The following is a 22,513-nucleotide window of genomic DNA, read 5'->3' on the forward strand; positions in this document are numbered from 1 at the left end:
CTTGTACCCGAAAGTGGTCAGCAGGAGTCATTCATATTTATGCAATTCCAATAATACTCTTGATATCACAACACGCTCGCTTCTCAGTCGAGCAATTACATACACGTGCTTTCTGCCAACATCTCAGTCCTTCTTATTCTCCGAGAACGCCCTCAAATCCTCAAGAGAGATCTTCTTTGTAGCAGAAAAGGCGGTCCCTTGAAGGTTGATCTTGGGTACGATGCTCTTAGGTTGGTCGCCCGACTTGTAGGCGTCGAAAGCTTCTTTCCAACGACCGACACAGAGGCACCAGCGGCAGCCTTCAGTCAGTTTGGGTCCCTGGGTCATCAGGTCGTTGCCTGAAGATTAGAGGGTGGTGGGGAAAGGGGACGGTATGTCAGTCACGTCAAATCAAGTTGAAGCAAAGAGAAGGAGACAAGTTAGGCAGAAGGCGTAGCGTACCTCGAGCTTTAGAAAATTCGAGGAATTCTTTGGTCACGATTCCAGCGATCGTGTGATCACCAGGGTCGTTGACGTCGGGTCGGCAGTAGCTACCGGATTCATGGGCCAGGTCTTGTCAGCGAATGATTATATACACGCCTCAAGGTGGTGGATAAGCAGGTTGGGCACCAACTCACTTGTCACGGAACCATCCGGTGACCAGCTCGGGTCGTCCGTGTTGTTGCAACTTGGTTCCTTCAACTGCGACGTAGGTAATGTTCTGTGAGATCAGCGATTCCATACCACGATCGGTAGTTGTTGCTCACCATTCATATCTTCCTGAGCGATGTCACTGGTGGAAGCCATCCTAAACTGATCCTGAATGACCTGGACTTGTCTGGCGACCTGAGCTTGTCGAGTGAGATTGAATGCCGATGCGGGTCGGAGAAGGGCGAGGTTGGCTAGACTGAGCAGTAGAGCTTTGGACGAAGGGATCTTCATAAGGTTCCTGGGAGCGATAGCGGGATACTGGCTCCGACTTTTGGTGGTCTGAAGGAGCGGAGCTGAAGTCAACGACGTACGACGATATACAACAGATATACAGATACGAGATCCGAGCTACCGTACTCGTACCCGATTCCTGATCTCGATCGAGTTGATTGATGACGTGATCATAGCCCCCGAGACGGACGGACATCCGAGGTAGACAAGGTATGTCCGCGACGATGAGGCTGTCAACAGCGTATTCAGCTATCTGGGTGTTTTGTTTGTGAGGTCAACCCGAGGTCGAGCATCTCGGTAATATCACTTGCCTGTCGACCATCGCCACACAAGCATGTCGAAGGAGACTGGAGGAGTTTTGCTGTTATAACTTCCAACCTCGCACCGATCAGCTGTTGATCGACCGCCCCGGCGAACGAATGCGAGTAAGATCATTCCCGCGCTGAATCACCCTCGGGAATCTCCGTCATGTGGATCGTCCGGGTCGATACAGCTGCTCAGGCTGCCAAGAAGGGGTCTCAAGGTCAGTTTCGTGGTCTTGATGTCGGAAGGCTTGATGTTCTCTTAAAGTGCTCTGTTTGCTATATACAGCGAAACCTGCCAGGACCAAGTTCGTCCCGCTACCTGTCAATAAAACGCTCAAGCTCGGCAGGGGAGTGGAAAATGACGTCGTCGTGGATCATCAATCCGTATCCAAAACAGCAGGGAGAATCAGATTAGGTAGCTGGGAGGACAAAATCAGCAAGCAGGGCAAAGTGGTGAGCCTACCGGAGTTGTTCCAGTTGTCTAGCTGGAAATGCGGTTTGTTTACGATGTGCATTTCTCTCTCATATGCAATTCTCAGACCGAAGTACCCATCGAATATTGGAACGATACCCAAATCGCCGGTTCCAAGTTGGCCTTGGAACAAGTCCAGAAAGACGAATCGAAACAAAAGCCCGTGACGGTGCTCCATCCGCACGAAGGTACCCCGAGAGGCGCCGAAGGAAGGATATCTACCGAGGCCGTAGATGCGGATTATCAGGAGTTGAACGAGTGGGGGAAGATCGAGATCGAAGATGGGACTGTTGTTCATCTTACCAAGAGCGCAAAGATGGTGTCAGTCTGTTTGCAGCGTTGTTCGCGCTTCTGACACCTAATCAATAAAACCCATCCGATGAAAACAGGTTTACATGGCGATCATACGTTTTCGCGGATACCGATCAGACGGCTGCCAAGATCGAGCTAGCTCAAAGGTTGCGAGGATGGGGTGAGCATCGTGTCTTCCCTTTCCTTCACTGAACGATGTGTATTGATTTCCCAACGCCACGATAGGTATCTCTCACCAGAAAAAGATAATCCCAGGCTTGACTACCCATGTGGCAGTACCAGAGATCAGCGTAGCAAACGACCTCTGCCTCGAAGCGGTCTCTTCCGCGATCTACATTGTCCGTTCGGACTTCCTGAACCAGCTCCTCACAGCTTTAGAGTCCGTCTCGCCTCAAGACGGTGTGCTCCTACCCTTGGAGTCAGCTTGCTTGCCTGCAGTCTCCATCAAAGACGGGCAAGGTAATAAGATCACGGATGCCAGATCGGATCCTAGCTGGTGGGAGCCAAACCCAGAAAGACGGAAGATATGGGACGGGACGACCGTGCTCGTCCTAGGCGGAGCGAAAAAGTCGCAAGAGGACGTGTTTCTCAAGAACGGAGGCGCTCCGGTACAATTTCTGGATGTGACGACCCGTCCGCCTCGGAATGCAGAGGATTTCAAAAAGAAGATCAAACCGTTATTGACAGCAGCTACCGCGCTGCATGAAGAGATCAAGCAGGCGTTGCTTGGATCTGATGGGTTGAAAGACGGCTCGGAGTGGCCACGTCCGCCCATGGTCATGCTGTACAGAGATGGAGTTCTGCAGGCGATTCAAGACAAGTGGGAAGGAGACGAAGAGTTGATGGAAGTCTTTATCGAGGCGCCGAAATCGTGAGTCGAGTCTGAGAGCTTCCTTTGATTGAGGAACTGATGGCTTGGCGGCAAGATAGGATGGGAATTCCAGTGGAGTTTTCGCAGAATTGGTGGATGGGCTTGACGAAACCCGACTGTATGACGATATTTGAGGAGACCGAAGGTACGCAAGCTCAGATTTCGGACTTAACAGAGTCCTGACGCCCTAATTGCCCGACCGCCCGGCTGCCCATCAATCTGGCAGATGTCTCTAGCCAGATGACCAGCCGATTGCCGGCGACACAAAAGTCTACCCAACCAGCTTCACGTTCACGGATGCTAGAAAGGGCCGATACCGAGATCCCTTCCACTCACCCGGATGAGGATGCCAGCCTCCACGTCTCGCAGGAGAGCACAGAACCTGCACCTCCTGCCGGTCGAGTTGTGCGTCGGGGAGCCATTTCAAGAGGCGATGTTGCTAATCATCGCGTTTGCCATTGCAGCTTTTGAAACGTCGTGCTGGAGGAAAGAACAAGTTTTCGATGTTTGACGATTCGGACAGTGATGAAGAAGCTCCACCTGCGAAGAGAACGAGGACGCAAGCACAAACTGCTTCAGCTCTACCTAGTCAGGTACCGAATACAGGCACGTCAACTAGCGAACCTATGGAGGTTGATAGGGGAATCGTGAGTGTTCTTGAATTGGCTCGAAATTACCAGATAATTCACCAAATTTTTATGGCTGATAACTTTAGGCAACAAGCTCGCTGCAATCAAGAAACGGCTTGAAAAGGAGGGCGGGAACTCTGTCGAAGAACAGCTTTTTCGACTTTGACGATTCTCGTAACGAGGATGACGAACCAGAAACGAGCACAAATGACCCTCTCGCCAAATTCCGTCAACTCTATGACAGCAACAAGAACAAAAGCGGTGTTCCGGATTCGATGCCGCCGGATGGGATGGATTACGAAGAGCTGTACACACAGGCTAAAAGTCAGGCTAGAGCGACGGCCGCTTCGCAAATGGAGGTCGATAGCAGTAATAATGAAGATGATGACGACGGCTTCCTGGCACATCTGAAACGAAAGACGTTGGCGGAAAAGAAGAAAAAGTCGAGGACTGTAGTGGAGGATATTCCTGAGGAAGACGAGGAGGAAGAAGCCGAACAACCCGATCTCAGAGGCGGTCCATCGAGATCTACCGGAACGGTACCGCAGCCGCCCGCTCAAGAAGAGTTCCGCCCGACGCAAAAGACTCTTCCGACCTTGCCGGAAAACGTCTCCAAGGATGAGAACTTTCTTAAAGCCGCCAACAAGGTCAAACGAGGCAGCAACAAGGTCGACGAGTTTGATATGGAATTCAACGCGCTCAAGATCTCGAAACCGACCAAGGCGAACATCATACAACCGACGACCGCAAGCAAGGTCAGGCAGACGGACGAGGAGCTTTACAGGCTACTAGAAGATATGGATACATCGACGACGGGAAATTTCATTGTCATCGAGCGGGTCAATCTGTACCGCAAAGACAAGGAGGCTGCAGCGGCGGAGAGGGCGGCGGCGGCAGATCCAGCTTGGGCAGGCAAGAAGAATTTCAAAAAGTTCAGAAAGGTATGCATAGGATGGCAGGCGATTCCTGTCGAGAACAAGGGGAAGAGTTGATCGGCATCTTACTCAATAGCAACCCTTGGCCGTCAAAAAGGATCCCATACCGATGACGCTAAAATCGACCGTTGATTATGGGTTGGGCAAGGGTACGTACCGGTCATGATGGCCGAACATCTCACGCCGGTATTGAAACGATAGCCTTCACAGCATACTGGGCGAACGAAGGAGTAGCAGCACCAACGGCCGAACCACCCACACAAAGCCAGATGCCTTCCGCAACGCAATCTCAAGCGAGGACAGCTGCATCTACCTCTCAATCGACTCAACCCATGGCCAAGGGAAAGAGAAAGCTATTGGCTGCCGATTCGGACGATGATGACATCCCGGTCAGACCGGTGCGACGAACGGGAAGGACGCAGATGTCGGCGACTCCAGAACCGACTCCTGCTGCTACTGCTACTCGCACGCGAAGAGGTCGAACGACGACGCCTTCCGAAGCCGAAGACGCGCCGGCGCCCAAACCGACGAGAGGTCGGAAAAAGGCGGTAGCTGCGATTCCTTCGATCTTTGAAGACGACGAGGAAGAACCCGAGGTTCAGGCCTTCACCCCGGTCGAGACGACGACGGTGACGGGCGGTACTCGGAGGGGAACGCGGGCGGGTACGTCGAGGTCCGCATCGATATTGGGCGAATCGACACAAGCCGAGGATTATCTGCCTCAACGAGGTTCGAGTACGGTCACTCCGGCTACGGGAGCGGCGAGCGGTACAGGCACAGTTGCAGCATCGGGGACGGGGCGTGCGAATAGGAAGCGGTTGATGTTGATTTCGGACGACGATGATGATCAGGTGAGTCGGCTCCCGAGTCTCGGCATGAATTGAAGTCGGGCGGTTCGCTGATTTGGGTGATCCTCATCATCGCTTCGTGAAACAGCCTATTATGGCAAAGAAACTGAAGAAACATTGAGGCCCGAGCAGGGCCCTTGTTCGTTCAATCATTGGACACAAAATGTATCCCCGCTTCGTCTGAGAGTCCCGTGATCTCTCGACAACCTCCGGGTGGAATGTCATATGCCAAGAGCTTCCTTGCTGCTGTATCCTTCCGTCCCCTGCTCTGCTCTACCGCCCTCGGTCTTCGTTGCGCCAAGATGGACAAGCGGAGATCAGCCATGCCGTGATTTAAGGTTTACGTTACGTGATTTCCCCATTAATCATCATCATCATCCCTCCATCGCTCGCCCCTGGCCGGTACGCATCATCGCTCGCGAGGGAGGGAGGGCGATCGAAAGGGAAGCGACGACGACGACGACGACGACGGAGGTCACGGGGAAACACAGATAGAGTGGTAGTTGTTGTAGCTGTCACCGTCGCTTCATCAGGAGCTCAGGAGCACTTCCTTATCCCATTCTTGATACCTTTTCGTTTGGCCACCATTCGAATTCGACGGAAACATCTTCACCTTACCTGAACCATCACCCTCACCTGCTCACATTCCACACACCTGAAAACCCTCTATACAACCAAGTCAATCTCGCCATGAACCTCTTTGGCAAGAAGGCATCCGTGCCCCAGAAAGAAGATTCCAACATCAGGCGATCCTATCTCTCCAAGGAGTTGGTGACCAGTCCTGCTGATGGAGTCGATACCGTCGCTGATGTCTTGCCATGGATGGTCAGTCTACGTCGTCGGGATGTTGTGAATTGCCCATTTGCTGATAGGAGGCAACTGTGATAACGCTGTCTCATAGGTCAAGAAGTACGGCAACAAGGTCGCCTGTTATAACCGACGTATCCTCAAGATCGTCGAGGAGAAGAAGACTGTTCCCAAGAAGGGAGGAGCTGAAGGCGAGACCGAGGAGAAGCTATGGAAGTTGTGAGTTTTTGCGCCACCCAGTCATCGCGATCGTGTCCGTCTCAGCTTACTCGATCAATCCTTTCGCCTGTTCGTTAGCTTCACAATGTCCGAACCTCAACCGCACACCTATAACGAGCTGAACGAGAGCGTCCGTCGAACCGCCTCGGGTATGCGTCATCTAGGCCTCGGGCGGGACGGCTGGAGGGACGAAGACGGGAAAGAACGAGTCGGAGTGTATGCGGAGACGAGCATGAACTGGCAGATCATGAGCCACAGTCTGGCTCGGATGGGTCATCCTCTTACCACAGCGTATACGACGCTCGGACCGGAGGGTCTGCAACATTCGCTCCACGAGCCATCGGTCAGGCTCGTTTTCACCAACGCTAGCCTGTTGGGAACCCTCTTGAAGGTGATTGATGAGTGTCCTACGTTGATCTGGGTGGTCTACGATCGGGAAGAAGACGCCGACCAGGTAAGCTCATGATATCGGCGATCAACGATATGCTGATGGGCGATGCTGACCACCTTGTACGTGTTCAAACAGAGCATCGTCGACAAGATCTCGGAGAAGCTTTCTCAACGACGAGCTGGGGAAGGCGAGAACGCTATTACCGGAAGAATTCTGGGTATGCAAGAATTGCAGGACCTTGGCAAGGAGAACATGGTCGGAGATTCGATCTGGAAGCAAGAGAGACCCAAGAGGGATGACTTGTTCTGTATCATGGTGAGTCCTTGGAAACCTTGGCACGATGAGCCGGAAAGGGCGAGCTGATCGACTCACATTACCGGCTGATCGACAAATATTACCGGTAGTACACATCGGGGTCGACTGGAGCACCCAAGGGAGTATTGTTGACCCATCACAACATCATCTGTTCACGTGAGTCTATGCCCTGCGCGAGTGGCAACGAGATCTTGCGCTGAGGAGATGTTCGAAACGTTAGTTGCCGGGACCAAGAAGCTCTTGCAGCCCGAGTTCAGGCCAGATGACGTCTTCCTCGCCTTTCTTCCCCTTGCCCACATCCTCGAGCTCCTGGTCGAGATGACCTTCTACTTTACCGGAGTCCCCGTCGCTTACGGAACTGTCAAGACGCTCACGCAAGAATCGGTTAGGAATTGTGACGGTGACATGGTCGCGTACAAGCCTTCTATCATCGTCGGAGTTCCTGCCGTTTACGAGTTGATCAGAAAGGGGATTGTCAAGAAGATCCACGAGAGCCCGGCGGTCGTCCAAAGCGTTTTCAACTTGGCTTACCATCTGAAGAAGACGGTGCCCATGACCGGTGCCGTCCTGGACAAGGTCGTTTTCGCCAAGGTGAATATCTTGTCGCAGTCATTGGAGTCTGTGTCATCGAGTTGCGGTTGTTGATGTTAATTTTTTTTTTTGACAATTCACAGGCGAAAGCCGCTACTGGTGGAAGGGTTAGGTTGATGATGAACGGAGGAGCCGCTTTGAGTAGGACCACCCAAGAGTTCTTGAACACTACGTTGGCCACGGCTTTGCAGGGATACGGTTAGTCCTCGCGTTTGCGACAGAGTGGAGCAGGCAATGACGTGCTGCTCGATCATCTTAAAAGGTGCTACCGAGACTTGTGGAATGTGTTGCGTTTTGACTCCTGGGTTCTTCCAGGTAAGCACGATCTGATAATGGTTTTACGAACCACTTGAAATCAATAGGCTTGTTCGAATAGTACTCTACCGTCGGCTGCATCGTTCCCTCGCTCGAGGTCAAGCTGCACGACTACCCTGAGGCGGGTTACCTGTCTAGCAACAACCCTCCTCAGGGAGAAATCTGGCTGCGAGGGGGCTCGGTCACCAGGGGTTACTACAAAAGGCCTGATGTCACGAAGGAGAGCTTTACCGACGATGGGTGGTTCAGGACCGGTGACATTGGACAGGTCAGTCCAGGTCTTCGTAGGCAGGGTTTCAGGATCGGTCACTGATGACCGTTGATTTCATAGTGGGAAGCAAACGGTACCCTCGCCATTGTCGACCGAATCAAGAACCTTGTCAAGCTGCGATCGGGTGAATACCTAGCGCTCGAAAAGCTCGAGAGCTCGTACGGCAGTTGCGACGTCGCTCAGAACACGATGGTCTACGCCGACTCGGATGCGGATCGTCCTATCGCCATTGTTGTTCCTGTGAGTCTTGCTCACCGCATCGCCAGTCAATTGTGACTATCCACTGACATCCAACGGCCATATGGCATACAGCATGAGGGCAACTTGCGTAACCATCTGAAGGCGGCAGGAATCAACGTCGAGGGTGACCTCGAGCAGTTGGCCAAGAACAAACAAGTCAAGGAGTACCTTCTGAAGGAGCTCCGCTCAACCGGACAGAAGGCGGGTCTCAAGGGTCCCGAGATCTTGCAGGACATTATCGTCAGCGGCGAGCTCTGGACCCCTGAAGGTGGTCAGCTCACTGCGGCCAACAAGATCCAGCGCAAGGTTATTGTCAAGCAGTTTGAGAAGGAGATCAAGGTGAGCGTCTGGCTTCGTCTGCTCGCAGCTATTATGTTGCCGAATTCTCATCTGTCTTCTGCCTTACCTCGCAAATAGGAGACCTACGGGAAATCCTAAACGCTCGCTCCTGCTGTCCGTCTGTTATCTCGATTCCGCTTTTGTGTTCCTCTTCGTCTCATGCTCATATATCCAATTCAGCGATCCTTGTATTTGTAGTGATTACAGTCTTATCCAAAGAGTCGAGCACGATGTCATCCCATACCGTAGAAACGCACAAGCACACATATGGAAACTGGCGCAGAGACGTCTCCAGGGCGGGAAGGTGCAGTCGGACGTTGTTGATGGTTACTTATGGTAGGGTATGATGAACGATAGCTACAAGGCGAGAGCTTGTCAGATGGTGATTTTGAACGAAAAGATGTCAAAAGGCGAGGCAAGACTCACGTTCCAATCTGGACCGACAAGGTTGCAAGACAGGCTGGATCAATTACGTTACACAATCTTGTGTGATGATGAGTTGATTGGATTGATGGGGATCGAATTGTTTTGATGAACTTGATGGTTCCTGAACAACTCAAGTATACGAATCCTCAATCTATGTCTTCACGAAGGCCGACCTCCTTGTATCCGCCCAGATAAGCAATACCTTGTTACGATGTACGGGGCTTAGGAGTTGATACATCACCTACTTCCAAGAGCACCAGACACGCAAATTTTCTGAAAAGACCAAGATACTAGCAACAATCCTGGCTGATGTTAACCTGTCTGTGATTCTTGACATAAAGATCTTGGGAGGAGTTGATGGCAATTGCGGCAAAGACCTGGGTCCCAGAAGAAAAGATTCGAGAGCCTAAGCTTCGAGAGATTGCGCTCGCAATGGATGCCTTTAGCAACGGCGACAGATCCATGGAGATGGAGATGGCTCTGAGGTAATGGCCGGCTCTTATTCCCGTCATCCGGACAGGTTTTAAACTTCTCTGATTCTCGACTCTTGTCCAAACAGGTGTTTGGGGACAAAGAACGGCGCCCATCGAGCTGATTCCGAGCGAATCCCAGCCTGGACAAACAACCAACTGGCGGCTTGTCTGGCTGGACCTTCACTGTGATCGGAAGACGGCGACGCAGACCTCTTCAGGGTCATTCACAAGCACAAAGAATAGCAGTCGTCTCTCAATCACCCGTTCGCCAATACACTTATGGTTCCCTTTCGAATACACTCGTCTCAATATTCGTAGGAAACTGCTTACCGTAGTAAGAGTTACTGGCAGTTCATTCGTGCGCCTAGCGCCTTTGTCCGTTGCAATAAACAAGCGAGCTTTTTGCCATCTCTACCTTCACGATATACGATGTAACTGTGGAGTCCTCATGTGACGTTCTTCACGCATCCGACGTCGGGGGACCGGACCGTCAAGGCTCCCCCACATACGTTTTATTAAGGTCCTAATGGGTTACTGCGTCCCGGTACAGTAGCGTTCCGGACTAGTCGCTCGGCGAAAGTGAAATCCCGCTAGCGCAGATCAGGTGGCGGTGCGACGCAGCCCACCGAGGAAGTTTGGTACGGGATAGACATTCAATGGACTGATCGGACTGACGTCCTGAGAAGGGTTGTACATGGTTGTGGTACGTCAAGTATGACAGTACGTGATCTGCGATGCCCGATAGCCGATAGGTCATTCCGGCCAGCTCGAGTCATCGAGTTGCTCGGATTGTCGGCGGTATAGCGCGCAACGATGTTGTGACGGTGCAAAGCACGTATTCGATCGGTCGACGAGCTGCTACCGACCTGCCGGGCTTATCCCTGGATATATACCAAATACTATTTCCAGGGAACACACGGGAGTCGCACTGACGGATTCTAGAATACTAGTACGGTATAGGACGGCAACGGCAAGACGGCATGAGGCGCGCGAGATCACGACTCGACTTGGTTGGCAAGTACGCCGGAAAGATGCGAGGCCTTCCTGGAGCAAAGTCGAGTTGATGGGGAGAACTGATCCATGTCCGAGAGCGCGCTATAACTGTGCAGGCTCGCCGGGAAAGGCTCAGGGTCTCAGAGGTTGGGCAGTTTGGTCTATGGAGTCAGTGGTCACTAGCCCGTCACCTAGAGATTGCCGTTGGCAGCGGACCGCACCACCTATCCATCATGCCTGTGATGTTCCGACCTCACATGCTCGATGTCCAGAGGCAATACAGCGAAAGGATGTAGGGTGCATGGATCACCGGCCACCAACCGATTCGAGACACAGAATAGACTAGAGCGACATCACGCATTACGCACGTGTGAAGCATCGCCTGACCTCGGCAATAGGTAGCGCCTGCTAGATCACGAGAAGATCTTCCTCGCAAGGGCGCAAGGGATTCGGCCGAAGCTCCTCAAACCGAAATGAAACGAGATGTAGTCACATCATTCGTCGATCGAACTGCCGTGCTACCGTTACCGATTGGCAATGGTACAGGGTGTGTCGCTGTCAGAAAGACCTCCGAAATCTGGGGGCGGGACCCAAGATGGGCGCCGCTCCTTGCACCAAAGAGGCCGACCGTAATTTGGGGTCGACGACGAGTCCATGGTCAACGACCCGAGGTCCTTCGTTTCCCCGTTCCCCGCGTTTTGCCATTGCTCCCCCTCCTGCCCCGTAAGCGAAGGGAAGAGAAGGGTCAGTCACATGATCACGAGCAAGAGGAGAGGAGAGACGGCGAACTGGATTTCGACGTTCACCGTATCATCTCTTCAACCATCACATAGCTACTAGCTATTGACTTCTCGCTATTGCTTGTACTGCAATCTGTACTCACTCGTCTGTACAACCATCATCTCGCCTATCGAAGCCGCGACGCGCATCTTTTAAGGACCATTTGACCGGGTCCACTACCATCGACCTTTGAAACTCCTTGTCTCGATCGGGATACAATCTTGGACCGCAGTCACGTCCTTGCCGTGCCCTATCTCGCCATAGACACTACATCTCTGTACGGTTGAAACTCCGACACTGGGTGCTCTCTGTATCATTACATCGAACGACCTCGACGAAAGATCATTCATCTTGGATCTACTCGCTCGTGATACCTCGGACACGGCGTCTGCGAGGCTCAGACGACCGGTGTATGGCCCCGCCGCCATCACACATCAGTATCGTCCACCTCGGAATATTTCCTCAAGCTCTAATCCGGAAGCGTCAATCTCGACGTTCTTCAGATATTATCGTCGGCAGCGTTCGAATTTGCGACGGCAAGAACCGACGTAAAGAACATCGATCAAGTGGTACCGAGGCTCCGCTTCTCGGGTCAGCCGCCACAAGACCTATCGACGTCCCTTTGAACCAGTCGAGACCGTGCGGGTCACATTGCATCGCCTCTTTCAGACGATCTGATCTTGCTCGAGCCTTGAGGATCAGGATCACCAAGTTCCCCCTTGCTCGATTTTGAAAGCGGGAGACGCGGGAGGAAATCTCGCATAGCCGAGAACCGACCTACGCAGACCTCCCACTACATCACGCCACGCAACGCCACAACATCACACATTCACCATGCCTGCCATCATGTCTTCATCCCCGACCTCCCTCCCTCAGACCTACAGCCCAGATCCCAACCAGCCGACGTATGATCTCCCTTTCCCACAACCGCTCCTCTCCCTCTCTTGCACGTTCTCGTCACCCGCCTTGGACTCGAAGCTCAATAGCACGGACAACGTCAGTCACATGTGGACGGTGTTGACAAAATGCAAAGACGTCGTCAAGGACGGCAGGAGATTGGAGAACGTCTGTTGGAGGTGAGTTTTCTAGATCTGCTTTGCGAGATTTGTTTGACATGGAGATGGAGGCTGATGAAAGGTCCAATCCGTATAATGACCCGGACGATGGTGCGTGCAGGCTCTGGCATCAGGCTTGTATGAACTCGCATGCGAGCGGATCGACTGGAGGATCTTCCCGGTCACCTACCCCGCTCGTTCACGGGCACGACTATGCAATCGATAGCGAGGATGGGTATTCGACCGTCTCGTCCGGATCGTCTTCGGCGAGCAGTGATGCTATGATCGATGATCGCGTGGAGGTGGCGACGATGGAAGATGTTGGCGGAAGTGGTGTTGACAATGACGACGATGATAGCGGTCAGGAGGATGATTGGGAGTCGGAGATTGGGACCGAGGAAGAGGACACGGGTCAAAGCGGGGCAGGAGATTTGATTCGAGCTTCGATAGATAGGGCTAGTCCGACGTTGAAAGAACCGCGGACTGGGTCGGATGAAGGACCCGAGGCGACAGATGATGAGGATGGGTTCGTAACTACCGATGGAGAGGACGAGGAGGAAGAGACAGAGCAGAGGGATCCGGTACCTGTCGGGCCCGTGGCTGCCAACAACCTGCCCATGCGGCCTGACATGGCCAGACGTCGATCGAGTGGAAAGGACAAGAACAAGATGACACCGATTCGGGAAGTCCCACGGTCAGCTCGACTTGGCGATGGGCTCGACGGGTCGGGCAAGGGCAAGGTTGGTGCCTCGAATCTCGTCAGCTCTACGCCGAAAGCCTCGTCCTACCCGACCCCGTTAGGAAGTCTCGTCGATGACAAACATCCACACGTCGCAGAGGTCACTCGTACGCGGTCCCATCTCGAAGACTTGATAGCCAGACAGGGTATCGAAGATTCTCGAGCCGAGACCAAGGGTACGAGGAAGCTTCGATGGGACGGCAAAGCTTGGTCCCGCGAGACACCTCAGATGAAAGCCGAACGGGAGCGCAGTTTCGGTCAGGTCCTAGACCTCGTCTTCAACAAGACTGACGGGAGCGTCGATGTACAGGCCATGTGCAGAAATGTGGTGACAGGTAGGAGAGAATCGAGCAGTACCGGTCGCGGTTCAGGTTCTCCGCCGGGAGAGGTACGAGAGGGTGAGACCGGTCAGATCTTGCCAGCCGTCACTTTGGCGGATTGCTCCGTTTCACCTCGCACTCGCGCATCTGAGTGGCAGCATGCGAATACGGTCTCTATCGGAGGCATCCAGGATTCACATCAAACTCACGTCGACGAAAGCAAGGCGTCCAGTCTCACCACAGCTTCTTCATCTCTCGGTGGTCCGGAGGTTCGAGTGGTCGGACCCACCCCTGTGCCCAGCCGGGTCGGTTCGTTGGGCGACACCTCGGCTCCCACGCCCCCGAAGACGCCTCTCGGATCCATCATGCATCCGCCATTGGCCTTGCCCAGGATCTACGAGACTACCGGTAGTCTTACAGGATCGACTCTTGCTGCTGTGGCGTCCCGCTCTGCTGGTCTCGCACCTATGTCAACCATCACATCGCCACCAAACCGATCGCGAGCGGTTTCTGACCGTTCGGTGAAATCTCAGGCCTCATCCGACAAGAGTAACCTCAGTCGCAGCCCAGTTTACTCGCCACAAATCGAAAAGGAAGATCCCATGGCGACCATGGTCACTGACTCGGTTGGAAATACTTCGAGCGGATCTGGCTGTCGAGATCGTCGATCTTCGAAAGAATCTTCAGGAACATCGGGAGAGCAACGTCTGTCGAGCTCGGCACTACGGCGTTTGACTGAATCACAAGTAGGACAGACCAGCTCTGGTCAAGCAGTCTCTTCTTCAGCTCGAAAGAAGGGCAAAAAGTCAATGTTCTTCATTCACAGCCCCAGCGATCGTCGTCGACATGGTAGCGTGTCTGCCGTTAGTGATGGCGGTAGTACCGATGCTGGGAGTACGCTTGCTGAAAGCAGCGTTGGAACTACGCGGGTCCCGGCTTCCCCTGGACGACCCAGATCTATCGGAAAGCCGGGTACCTCGCCCTTGGCTTGTAATGTCTCGACTTCAGATCAGGTGATGGACACGCTGCCCATCACATCTGCCGAAGTCATGACGTCGAGCCCTCAACCGCTTGCCGGTGTGGTCGAAACGCCCAAAGACAACAAGGTCGCCACGACAAGTTTGGTCAGGCGAAAGTCGAGCGGTGGTTCTAAAGCTCCTCCCAGACGTCTCTCGACTGAGGCCAAGTCGGCGGTGGCGAAGATGCACCCTGCTCAGGCACAGATGCAGCGAGTTCTTGCTCCCAAGCGGGTGGCGTCGGCTTCGAACATGGCGGGTAAATTCGCTGGAGAGAAAGCCAAGGCTGCGGCCGCCATCGCCGCTCGCTTGGAAGCGCAGCAGCAGCAGGAAAAGGAGAGGCAACAGGAGGCTCGAAGCAAGATCTTGGACATGAAGCGGCAAAAGAGCGAGCCCGATTTCTTGGGTGCGCAAGCGCGAGCTGCTCAGCTCAGTCAGGACAACGAGGAGGAAGACGAGTCTTTCGAAACCGTCGACGATGAAGAGGACGATGACGATTCCGACGACAATGATGCGGGATGGAGTAGCGCAAGCGACAGTCCTCAAAAGGATGGCAAGAAGGAGAAGCGTCCGAATGATACCTTCGCGACTGGTGTCAAGGGCAAGGCCGTGGCGAACAAGGTCGTTGCCGGTGCGCTGTCTCAGCAAGTCAAGGCAGCAGAGGAGGCTCAAAGGAAGCGGGAACTTTTCGCAAAGCGAGCAATCTTTGGCAACAGCGGCCAGAGCAGTCTTTCCTTGTCCAGGCCAGAACCTGCCAAATCGGAGACGATTTCATCGCGACCCGGTTTGTTAAGCAATCTTTTCGAGACACAACGAGACGTCCTGCAGCGGGGGGAAAGCATGGCAGATCTGGTAAGTTGCCAATAGCGTCGATGGCAAGTTGGACCCTTCCTGATACAATACTGCTCGTCCGGCTCCGATTACAGACCGCGCCACAGAGACATCAGCCATCCGTGACTTCTGCTGCACCTGGGCTTGGAGCAATACACCGGAGCAAGAGCGCCGCTGCAATCCCTGCCATGACCGGGATCAGCATCGGTCGCGGCGGATTGATGGATCAACTGGCCGTTATCGAGGCTGCCGAAGCTACCAAACAGCAACCTGATCAGGGGAGAAGCAAGGTGGGTCTGAGAACCGCTAGCGAGATGATAGGACCGATTACTGATCAAAAGCATCGCGCTTGCAGTTCCGACTTCCTCCCAAGCCAGTGAATGCAGCCGATCTATCTCCCTCATCATCGCCCGAAGAAGACTCGAATGTCTTGCAACCCAGTTCAGTTGCATTGCGACGACTCGAAGCGATCTCGGGTCGCAGACAACAGTCCGAACGAAGCAAGAGCGGGAGTGAAAGCCAACAGGGCAACGGCAACCCTGCGCTGCAGCGTCTCACATCTGGGCTGGCCACGCCTACAGTTTCTTCGGATACCGCAGGCCAAAGCCAACCCGTGCCCGCAGCAAGTACCCAAACTCCGCAGCTCGACCTCGCGCTTCCACAAACACCTACAACTAGACGTCGTCAGATGTTGGCCACTGAGCTGCCTGAAGACCTCCGACTGAGTACGTCTGGTCTTCCTGGTTGCAGCCGGAGACTCGAGCTCACTGCGTTTTCGCTTACAGATCTAATTTGGGAGCGAAAATCGAGAGCTCCCATGTATCCGATGAGGAAGAGCTCGGGGCTTAGGCCGACGGCATCTGCTCAAGATCTTCCAGAGGCCGCACGCCAAGCCGAACACGATGAATCACCTGCACTTTCGCGCCAGCATACCGAACCAGCGGGTCATGTCGTCGACAATGGCCACCCGGACCCGTCGCTTCCAAAACGTCGCACTTCTCACAATCTACTGGGAGGAGGTAGCGGCTTGCGCCCACTCACTTCGGGAACCTCTACCCGAGCTCAGCAACCACAAGGAGACAGACCGCCGGGCGATCGCGGGACCAACACAACTCACCCACCGTCCAACCTGGCCAACAATCGAAGCAAATCGACCGCCGACATGAGTCACTGGCATCGATCCCGAATGACTGGCCACGCTTCTGCTGACTACTCCAACGGTATGACTGAGGGAGAGCAAGAGATACACAACGACTGGGTGCGAGCACGCCATCTACGCCAACGTGAAGGTGAACTCAGCTCGTCATTCCGATCACACGGGTGGTAGAAGCCGCCGACAGTGACGATGGCGCATGTCGACTCTCAAACATGGACATTAGTTGTAATAACGTTGTATATTGTTATGCCGGCAATTGAAAGAAACGCGACGCATGTATCCTGAATACCTTTGTGACATATACGATGATATGGGATATGTGCATGCTCGATTAATACAAGCCTCGTCGCTGGCTTTATAGTCTGTCGTAAGTGTATTATGATGATATTGTACAGGTGATAGTGTTTGACTGCCTATCTTGGCCGACCAATCAATGATACGCGTCCTGTTGCATCGAGCCGGGAATGGTGCGTAGAGGGGGTTGTAAGTCGGGAGGAGCCATCGGGAATCCATCCGCTTGCTTTGAAAATGGCGGAATACTGCTGGGATAGGTCAGTTGTGACTGATCGATTGCCCCCGAGTGAGACCGAGGAAGTCCGGGTATATCGTTGCCCGGTGGCTGAATGTCAACGGGATGGTTCCCCATGCTCGCAAGTGTGGGTAGCGAACCGCTCGAATTGGACGACAAGCCGTGATATGATGCAGGTGTCGGTGGCATACCCTGGTTGAGCGGTGGATGGTGTCCTGATCCATAATACGTATCGTCCGGTCCCACCTGGACATGATACATTGGCTTATCCGGAGGCGGAACGGATCGGCTCATTGGGTATGATGGGAAGTGTACCGGCAAGGAGTCATGTTGCACAGGTGCCGGCATCAAGGGAGCGGGGATGGTGTAGGGTTCGACCGGAGGGGACGGATGTCGAGTGAGGACGGGAAGTTGAGGTGGCGCCATATTGCCATTGGGCGGCAAGGCATAGTTGGCAGACTAAAGGAAGACGCGAGTATTTAGCAAACCTGCCTTGCTAACCAGTTTTCCAATTGCCAGGCAATACTCACGTATTTGCCGATAATCTTCTTCAAAGCCGTTCCGAATATCTTCCAAGGGAAAACTTTTACATCCTTCTCGATGTTTCGAGGTTTTGGGTTTGGAAAGCTCATGACTAGCTTGAAAAAGTCTTCTGCACCCTGCTTGTTTTTCGAAACCGTGATCGGTCGGAAACCTTCAAGGTTCCGACGGATCCTGTTCTTCTCCTCGACCGAGAAACGGACGCCGACCAAGGCTTCCAGCAGGTAGATACCGTCTACAGATGTGACGAAGCATTCGTTCTTGTCTTCCCGGTATATGCACGAGATGACGATGCTGTTGGGTATGTACTCGGCCTGAGATATGGCGCGGAAAGCTGCATGGATGATGGATCCCTCCTGACGACGCCAGAATTGTACCAACCTCCGCTTGGCATGCCATTCCTCTTGATTCCTGTATTTCATGATGTGGAAACCCAATCAAAATCGCACTGACCAGTCGAGCAGGAAAAAACGACTAACCATCCGACAGCCATCAGGTTCAGGTCCTGTTGTAATTGCAATGACGCCTTGGTATTGGAAATGACGTAGGTATTCATTGTTGCCTGTCCTCCTGCTAGCTGACTCGTTCTCATCAGACTCGGCTGCGAACTACCCGGTACAGTTCCAGGCGCAGGCGAAGACGACGCGGACGCTTGCGTATCGTAGGACGATTGCTGTAATGGAGAAGGCTGAGGTGGTGGCGGTCCACCATATGCGTTTCGGCCAGGGTCATTTGGCGTCTGGGGCTGCCAATCGCGGGGGGTATTAAGGGTGCTTGGGCTTGCGAAACCGGTCGAGTCTAACAAGACGAGCTTCGTTAGCACAGTGTTCGGCTGGTCGAAAACAGGGGCATACTCACAAGCAGGACTACCTCCAGGCGGGAGTCCTGGTGCCATGGTATATCGTGTCGGGTAATCGGGTCGATACGAATTCCCAAAGTTATCTGGAGACTGTCCAGCAAGATGACCATTTTCCGAGCGTCCGCGTCTCATGAGCGTTGCGCTCGGTGGTCCAAGGCCGGGTGACATCCGACTCGGTGTGAGATGGTCGATTGGCGTTCTAAGCAGTCGCGAAGCCTGCCCGTACGGCGAGGCTGTAGGAACACAAGAGAATCGTTGGCGCACTCCTAAAAGACCAAAGGATCGAGCCAGTCGCGCATCCACTTACCAAAAGCGGCCGACTGTTGATCCGGTATCACGCCACCGCCGCGCACATATGTAAACCGCCCCATAGTCTTGGTCTCTAAGATCCTGTTATCTGACCCTAACACCTGTGCGCATACTGTCACCGAGAACGGCTCGAACTGGCCATTCACCCCGAGAGGCATCAATCCGGTCGTTATCGGGTCAGGAGCGTCCGCGTACAGCGTCAAGCCGTCGAACGTCTCGTTTCCTTCCATGTCGGTGACGGGTACGATATTTGTGACCTTGGTCGGTACCGGCATTTGAGCAAAGAGGATACGCAAGGTCTTGGGTGGCGGTGGGCCCGTCTGGTGATTCGGGACTGGTTGGAAGGGAAACATGGCGTTGACCACGATCTCAACCTGGGTCCCTTCCTCCCCGTCCTTGGGCGAAAATGAGATCAACTGTAGCATGCTACTTGTCTTGACCGGCTGTACGGGGCTCCCAAGTTGATAGGACTGATATGGTGATTCCAGCGGTGGAGCTTGTTGTTGCTGCTCAAGACTCCACGTATTATGCGGAGCGATGCTTGGCGTGACAGGAGCCGAGAGGGGGTTTGTAGACGTAGAGGAATAACCAGAAGAGAGGTAGAGCGAGGGTGTCGAGCTTGGTGCCGAACTCGGTGTCTCTAGAGGGAATGGAGAATATGCCGGAGCGTTGGGATGTGTCCCGTAAACGGGTTGCTGAGCTTGGTAGGGGACCTGATACATTGCTACCAAATCGAGACACTGAGTCAGTCCCGAAAGGCATATTGAAGCGAGACGGCATGTAGCGTCTCTACTTACTGTCGGATTGTTGTCGATACGATGTCGAACGGAACGCCAAGTAGGTAGAAGTAGTGGGTTAAAAAAGGGTCAGTCCAGCTGATCGAGTCGTTCGGTCGGGGCAGAAATCGAAGTTGAGGAGGGTGCGGGCGGGGGGCAGCGGCGAGTCAAAGTGATTGGCCGTAAGACATCAACCGTTCGAGTCCAAGGCGTATCCTGGTTGCTGGGTGGAGGCTAGACAGGAGATCCACGATGTCCACTTGGAAAGTTCAAAGGAATGACTAGGTAGCACGGGCGATCGTTAAGGGCATCAAGCACTAGATCGTTCGAGTTCGACTATCGATAGTGTGTAGGATGAAAGGGTATGAACAAGTCGATTTGCAGCCTGGCTCGGCTCCCGGTCCTCGAGGAGCGAAGGCGGATGAAGTCGGTTGATCGGTTGTATCGTGTATTTCGAGTGAATCGACGTAGTTCTCTGATCGGCGCTGAAATCGCTAACTTCAGGATTTGCAGCCGCTCTTCCCAGCCCGGTTTGGGCAGTTGACAAGGGGGAGGTTTTTTTGCCCGGGCTAGGTGGCTTGCGAATCTCAATCCGCTCGAGTGCGTAAGATTTGTCAGGCTTTTCAGTCGTCGAGCGAGGATGGCGAGTCGAATTCGATGGTGATGTTCGCACCCCCGTGGCGGTGGAATACGACGCCTTCGGTCGTGCTCATATGGTCGAGTATCGCGTAGGCATAGCTTGGATTTGCTGGGATCACACAATTGCGGTCCCGATGGAACGTTCGGTCTTTTGGTTCGCAGGGCAAGGTGGACGTTGGCCAGGTCCCGATAGATAGTGTGCGACGGAAGTCGGGATGGCTGTGAAAGAACGCCCCGAGGTACCAAGGCAAGGTCGTCCAAGAGTGTGTGGGGGACGTCATACGAGCGAAGCTAGCGGGCCAGACCGGGGGAAGCGACGTTTCGTTTGGACAGACGCGTCCCTTTTGCATCGACCTCGTTCCCCCCTGGATTTTCGTAACGGCCGTGCCTCTCCGGATCGTCTGGTCGTATTACTCGCGGATGGGCTATGGCAAGTCTCCTGGCAGAGGCCTCGGGTGTCGTGTGGTGCTATATCGTCCGTCGGAGATTCGGGACAGAGATTGCTTCTTCCGGCCTGAACGAGCACCCAAGCCACCAAAACTACCCCTGGCCGCTCCGATAGTTTCGTACCTTTTCCCCCGTACTGCCCGATCTTGATAGCGCGATCCTCGATCCTCGAAATCGCAAATCCACATTCCACACGATCCCATACGTTCTCATGTTGCGTTGACTGCTCGCTCGTCCAGTGATAGCATCGCAGAAGTCCTCCCCTGGATGTGACCCTCGCCCGTAGCACAGCATGTGCCTCTGTTTTCGCTTGCCGAACCTTGCCCGCCGCAACGCCCGAATGCGGAAGGGGGAGATGGGATGGGATGGGATGGGATGTACTGGGACTTACCAGTCTGTGAACCGCCCTCAATTCGATCTGATATCACCACCTCTCGTCTGCCCTTCTCCTTCAACAAAGCTCGAGGTAGACGACAATGCTAAAGTCGCAATGCTACCTCTAATCTGATAAAGGTTGACCTGCCTCCGAACCAAAACGTCTCGCGTATGTTCCGGATTTGCCGAGACACTTGCTAGTAGGGAGCTTGTTGTGAATCGTGAGCGACGGGATGTCTCGTGGCCGGTGGCTCGTACGGTTGTTGATAATGTGCGAGCGAGATGAAAGTCGATGCTGGGTCGTCCTGTACCGTGCTCCTTTTAGCGTTTCCTACAGAACCTGCGAGTAGAACCTGGCTGTCGAAGAGGACGGCCGATGACGAGCGAGGGAGTGTGAGCCCTTCCTCCGTTATATCCAACAACGACAAGAACAATACACCGAGTGGCATAACCAGGGTCCAAATCGAAGGATGACAACGCACGCACCTTTCCCTTGATTCCTCGTGGCCGGTGAGACTATTTCGTGTCTCGCAAAATATCCAAGATCTTAAATATCCTGCGTATTCCTTTTTTTAGGCGACCAGCACGCCAGCACCGGCGTGGTCCGTCAAACGGTTGACAAACAAGAGCTGTACCTGAATTCAACTTGGATTCATCGAAAGGGAGGCCGCTTCGATGTCGATCCAGGGCAGGTGACGATGATGAACGATAATGCAGCGAGCACGTATATGTCGATCGATGAGGTCGATTTGGGTCGGCCTGCTTATGACGACGACCCCGCAGTGGTGATGGACTTTTTCATTTCTATCGTCAAAACATGGCATCCTCGATCTTTTTCTGACTTGCTAGCTTACAGCCACCCGTTGGGCTGCTCTCGAAGCGAGAGTACGATCGACTATCTGCGATCACGACATTGGCCCTGAAAGATGATACCCTATGGCCTATGGAGCCCACCGTGACACGACGACGAGATGCAACAAGAAGATAACGACACCGACGACAGAGTGATTGATGAGCGGTTTCTAAGTGGATCGATCAATCTTCACACTCTCAGGGCCATGACAGTGACGGCGCGAGACCCCACGGCGTAGGCGTGATCAGAACCTTGTCGAAGTCCATCAGACCAGCCCGCTCCTTTAACCTCTGATGGCTCCTCTTACCCCGTGTTTTGTGCGTTTCATACAACGTCAAAGGAGGGTCGGTCGAGCTAGCCCCTGGAGCCGCGGTTGCCTCCGTGTCCGAACCCTCCTAGTCTGCACTGCGCACCAATCCTGGCCTTCCTTTGACACCCGGAGCTTCGTTTCGGAAAGAAAAGAACGTTCAAGGAAAACGCGAATCGTTCCGAAACGAAACCGGGTGTCAGGCGAAAGGCCAGCAGGCTGCGGGACTGGCTAGATCATCGGATCATCGGTCAACGTCGGGATGTCGTGGATGTCGTCCTCGCGCGAACGATGTAGCCCATAGGTAGG

At 53.8% G+C, this 22,513-nt stretch overlaps 6 protein-coding genes across 6 annotated transcripts; 3 read left to right on the forward strand and 3 right to left on the reverse strand.

Annotated features, from left to right (window-relative positions):
- Positions 1–55: 55 nt before the first annotated feature.
- On the reverse strand, positions 56–1,016 carry HD553DRAFT_286720 (uncharacterized protein). The gene is made up of 4 exons (XM_046178268.1): positions 747–1,016; positions 618–681; positions 442–530; positions 56–338 (listed from the first exon to the last, which is right to left on the reverse strand). The coding sequence occupies exons 1-4, from the start codon at positions 919–921 to the stop codon at positions 124–126; spliced, it is 543 nt and encodes a 180-aa protein (XP_046034901.1). The 5' UTR covers positions 922–1,016; the 3' UTR covers positions 56–123.
- A 207-nt stretch (positions 1,017–1,223) lies between these two features.
- HD553DRAFT_74478 (uncharacterized protein) lies at positions 1,224–5,747 on the forward strand. The gene is made up of 12 exons (XM_046184462.1): positions 1,224–1,444; positions 1,513–1,679; positions 1,766–2,019; positions 2,088–2,170; positions 2,236–2,881; positions 2,941–3,026; positions 3,108–3,286; positions 3,346–3,528; positions 3,597–4,451; positions 4,522–4,594; positions 4,656–5,296; positions 5,382–5,747. The coding sequence occupies exons 1-12, from the start codon at positions 1,390–1,392 to the stop codon at positions 5,412–5,414; spliced, it is 3,255 nt and encodes a 1,084-aa protein (XP_046034902.1). The 5' UTR covers positions 1,224–1,389; the 3' UTR covers positions 5,415–5,747.
- A 31-nt stretch (positions 5,748–5,778) lies between these two features.
- HD553DRAFT_314932 (uncharacterized protein) lies at positions 5,779–9,297 on the forward strand. The gene is made up of 13 exons (XM_046180417.1): positions 5,779–6,118; positions 6,195–6,319; positions 6,398–6,773; positions 6,846–7,025; positions 7,115–7,181; positions 7,246–7,616; positions 7,700–7,814; positions 7,879–7,931; positions 7,993–8,199; positions 8,263–8,442; positions 8,515–8,781; positions 8,860–8,895; positions 8,962–9,297. The coding sequence occupies exons 1-12, from the start codon at positions 5,984–5,986 to the stop codon at positions 8,878–8,880; spliced, it is 2,097 nt and encodes a 698-aa protein (XP_046034903.1). The 5' UTR covers positions 5,779–5,983; the 3' UTR covers positions 8,881–8,895; positions 8,962–9,297.
- Positions 9,298–13,057: 3,760 nt separating this feature from the next.
- Positions 13,058–16,871, forward strand: HD553DRAFT_74860 (uncharacterized protein). Its single transcript, XM_046184465.1, has 4 exons — positions 13,058–13,248; positions 13,346–15,435; positions 15,510–15,704; positions 15,770–16,871. The coding sequence occupies exons 2-4, from the start codon at positions 13,477–13,479 to the stop codon at positions 16,739–16,741; spliced, it is 3,126 nt and encodes a 1,041-aa protein (XP_046034904.1). The 5' UTR covers positions 13,058–13,248; positions 13,346–13,476; the 3' UTR covers positions 16,742–16,871.
- On the reverse strand, positions 16,844–19,774 carry HD553DRAFT_74643 (uncharacterized protein). The gene is made up of 6 exons (XM_046184464.1): positions 19,605–19,774; positions 18,806–19,531; positions 18,498–18,731; positions 18,119–18,437; positions 17,630–18,050; positions 16,844–17,558 (listed from the first exon to the last, which is right to left on the reverse strand). The coding sequence occupies exons 2-6, from the start codon at positions 19,527–19,529 to the stop codon at positions 17,001–17,003; spliced, it is 2,256 nt and encodes a 751-aa protein (XP_046034905.1). The 5' UTR covers positions 19,530–19,531; positions 19,605–19,774; the 3' UTR covers positions 16,844–17,000.
- Positions 19,775–21,102: 1,328 nt separating this feature from the next.
- HD553DRAFT_74639 (uncharacterized protein) lies at positions 21,103–21,583 on the reverse strand. Its single transcript, XM_046184463.1, has one exon. It carries the CDS (start codon positions 21,491–21,493, stop codon positions 21,242–21,244), a length of 252 nt encoding a protein of 83 aa, XP_046034906.1. The 5' UTR covers positions 21,494–21,583; the 3' UTR covers positions 21,103–21,241.
- Between the last annotated feature and the right edge of the window lie 930 nt (positions 21,584–22,513).

The sequence above is a fragment of the Filobasidium floriforme genome, assembly GCF_021052385.1.
Source record: "Filobasidium floriforme strain CBS 6241 chromosome Unknown HD553scaffold_17, whole genome shotgun sequence".
NCBI lineage: Eukaryota > Fungi > Basidiomycota > Tremellomycetes > Filobasidiales > Filobasidiaceae > Filobasidium > Filobasidium floriforme.

Coding starts and splice junctions, on each gene's coding strand:
- HD553DRAFT_286720 (XM_046178268.1), bottom strand. CDS start 921: ATGAAGATCCCTTCGTCCAAAGCTCTACTGCTCAGTCTAGCCAACCTC. Junction 682..746: donor CGCTCAGGAAGATATGAATG/GTGAGCAACAAC, acceptor CCTACGTCGCAG/TTGAAGGAACCAAGTTGCAA. Junction 339..441: donor CGAATTTTCTAAAGCTCGAG/GTACGCTACGCC, acceptor TCTAATCTTCAG/GCAACGACCTGATGACCCAG.
- HD553DRAFT_74478 (XM_046184462.1), top strand. CDS start 1,390: ATGTGGATCGTCCGGGTCGATACAGCTGCTCAGGCTGCCAAGAAGGGG. Junction 2,020..2,087: donor ACCAAGAGCGCAAAGATGGT/GTCAGTCTGTTT, acceptor CGATGAAAACAG/GTTTACATGGCGATCATACG. Junction 2,882..2,940: donor TTTATCGAGGCGCCGAAATC/GTGAGTCGAGTC, acceptor GCGGCAAGATAG/GATGGGAATTCCAGTGGAGT.
- HD553DRAFT_314932 (XM_046180417.1), top strand. CDS start 5,984: ATGAACCTCTTTGGCAAGAAGGCATCCGTGCCCCAGAAAGAAGATTCC. Junction 6,320..6,397: donor GAGGAGAAGCTATGGAAGTT/GTGAGTTTTTGC, acceptor CCTGTTCGTTAG/CTTCACAATGTCCGAACCTC. Junction 6,774..6,845: donor GGGAAGAAGACGCCGACCAG/GTAAGCTCATGA, acceptor GTGTTCAAACAG/AGCATCGTCGACAAGATCTC.
- HD553DRAFT_74860 (XM_046184465.1), top strand. CDS start 13,477: ATGAAAGCCGAACGGGAGCGCAGTTTCGGTCAGGTCCTAGACCTCGTC. Junction 15,436..15,509: donor GGGAAAGCATGGCAGATCTG/GTAAGTTGCCAA, acceptor CTCCGATTACAG/ACCGCGCCACAGAGACATCA. Junction 15,705..15,769: donor CTGATCAGGGGAGAAGCAAG/GTGGGTCTGAGA, acceptor TCGCGCTTGCAG/TTCCGACTTCCTCCCAAGCC.
- HD553DRAFT_74643 (XM_046184464.1), bottom strand. CDS start 19,529: ATGTATCAGGTCCCCTACCAAGCTCAGCAACCCGTTTACGGGACACAT. Junction 18,438..18,497: donor GCCTGGAGGTAGTCCTGCTT/GTGAGTATGCCC, acceptor TCGTCTTGTTAG/ACTCGACCGGTTTCGCAAGC. Junction 18,051..18,118: donor AACCTGATGGCTGTCGGATG/GTTAGTCGTTTT, acceptor CATGAAATACAG/GAATCAAGAGGAATGGCATG.
- HD553DRAFT_74639 (XM_046184463.1), bottom strand. CDS start 21,493: ATGCCACTCGGTGTATTGTTCTTGTCGTTGTTGGATATAACGGAGGAA.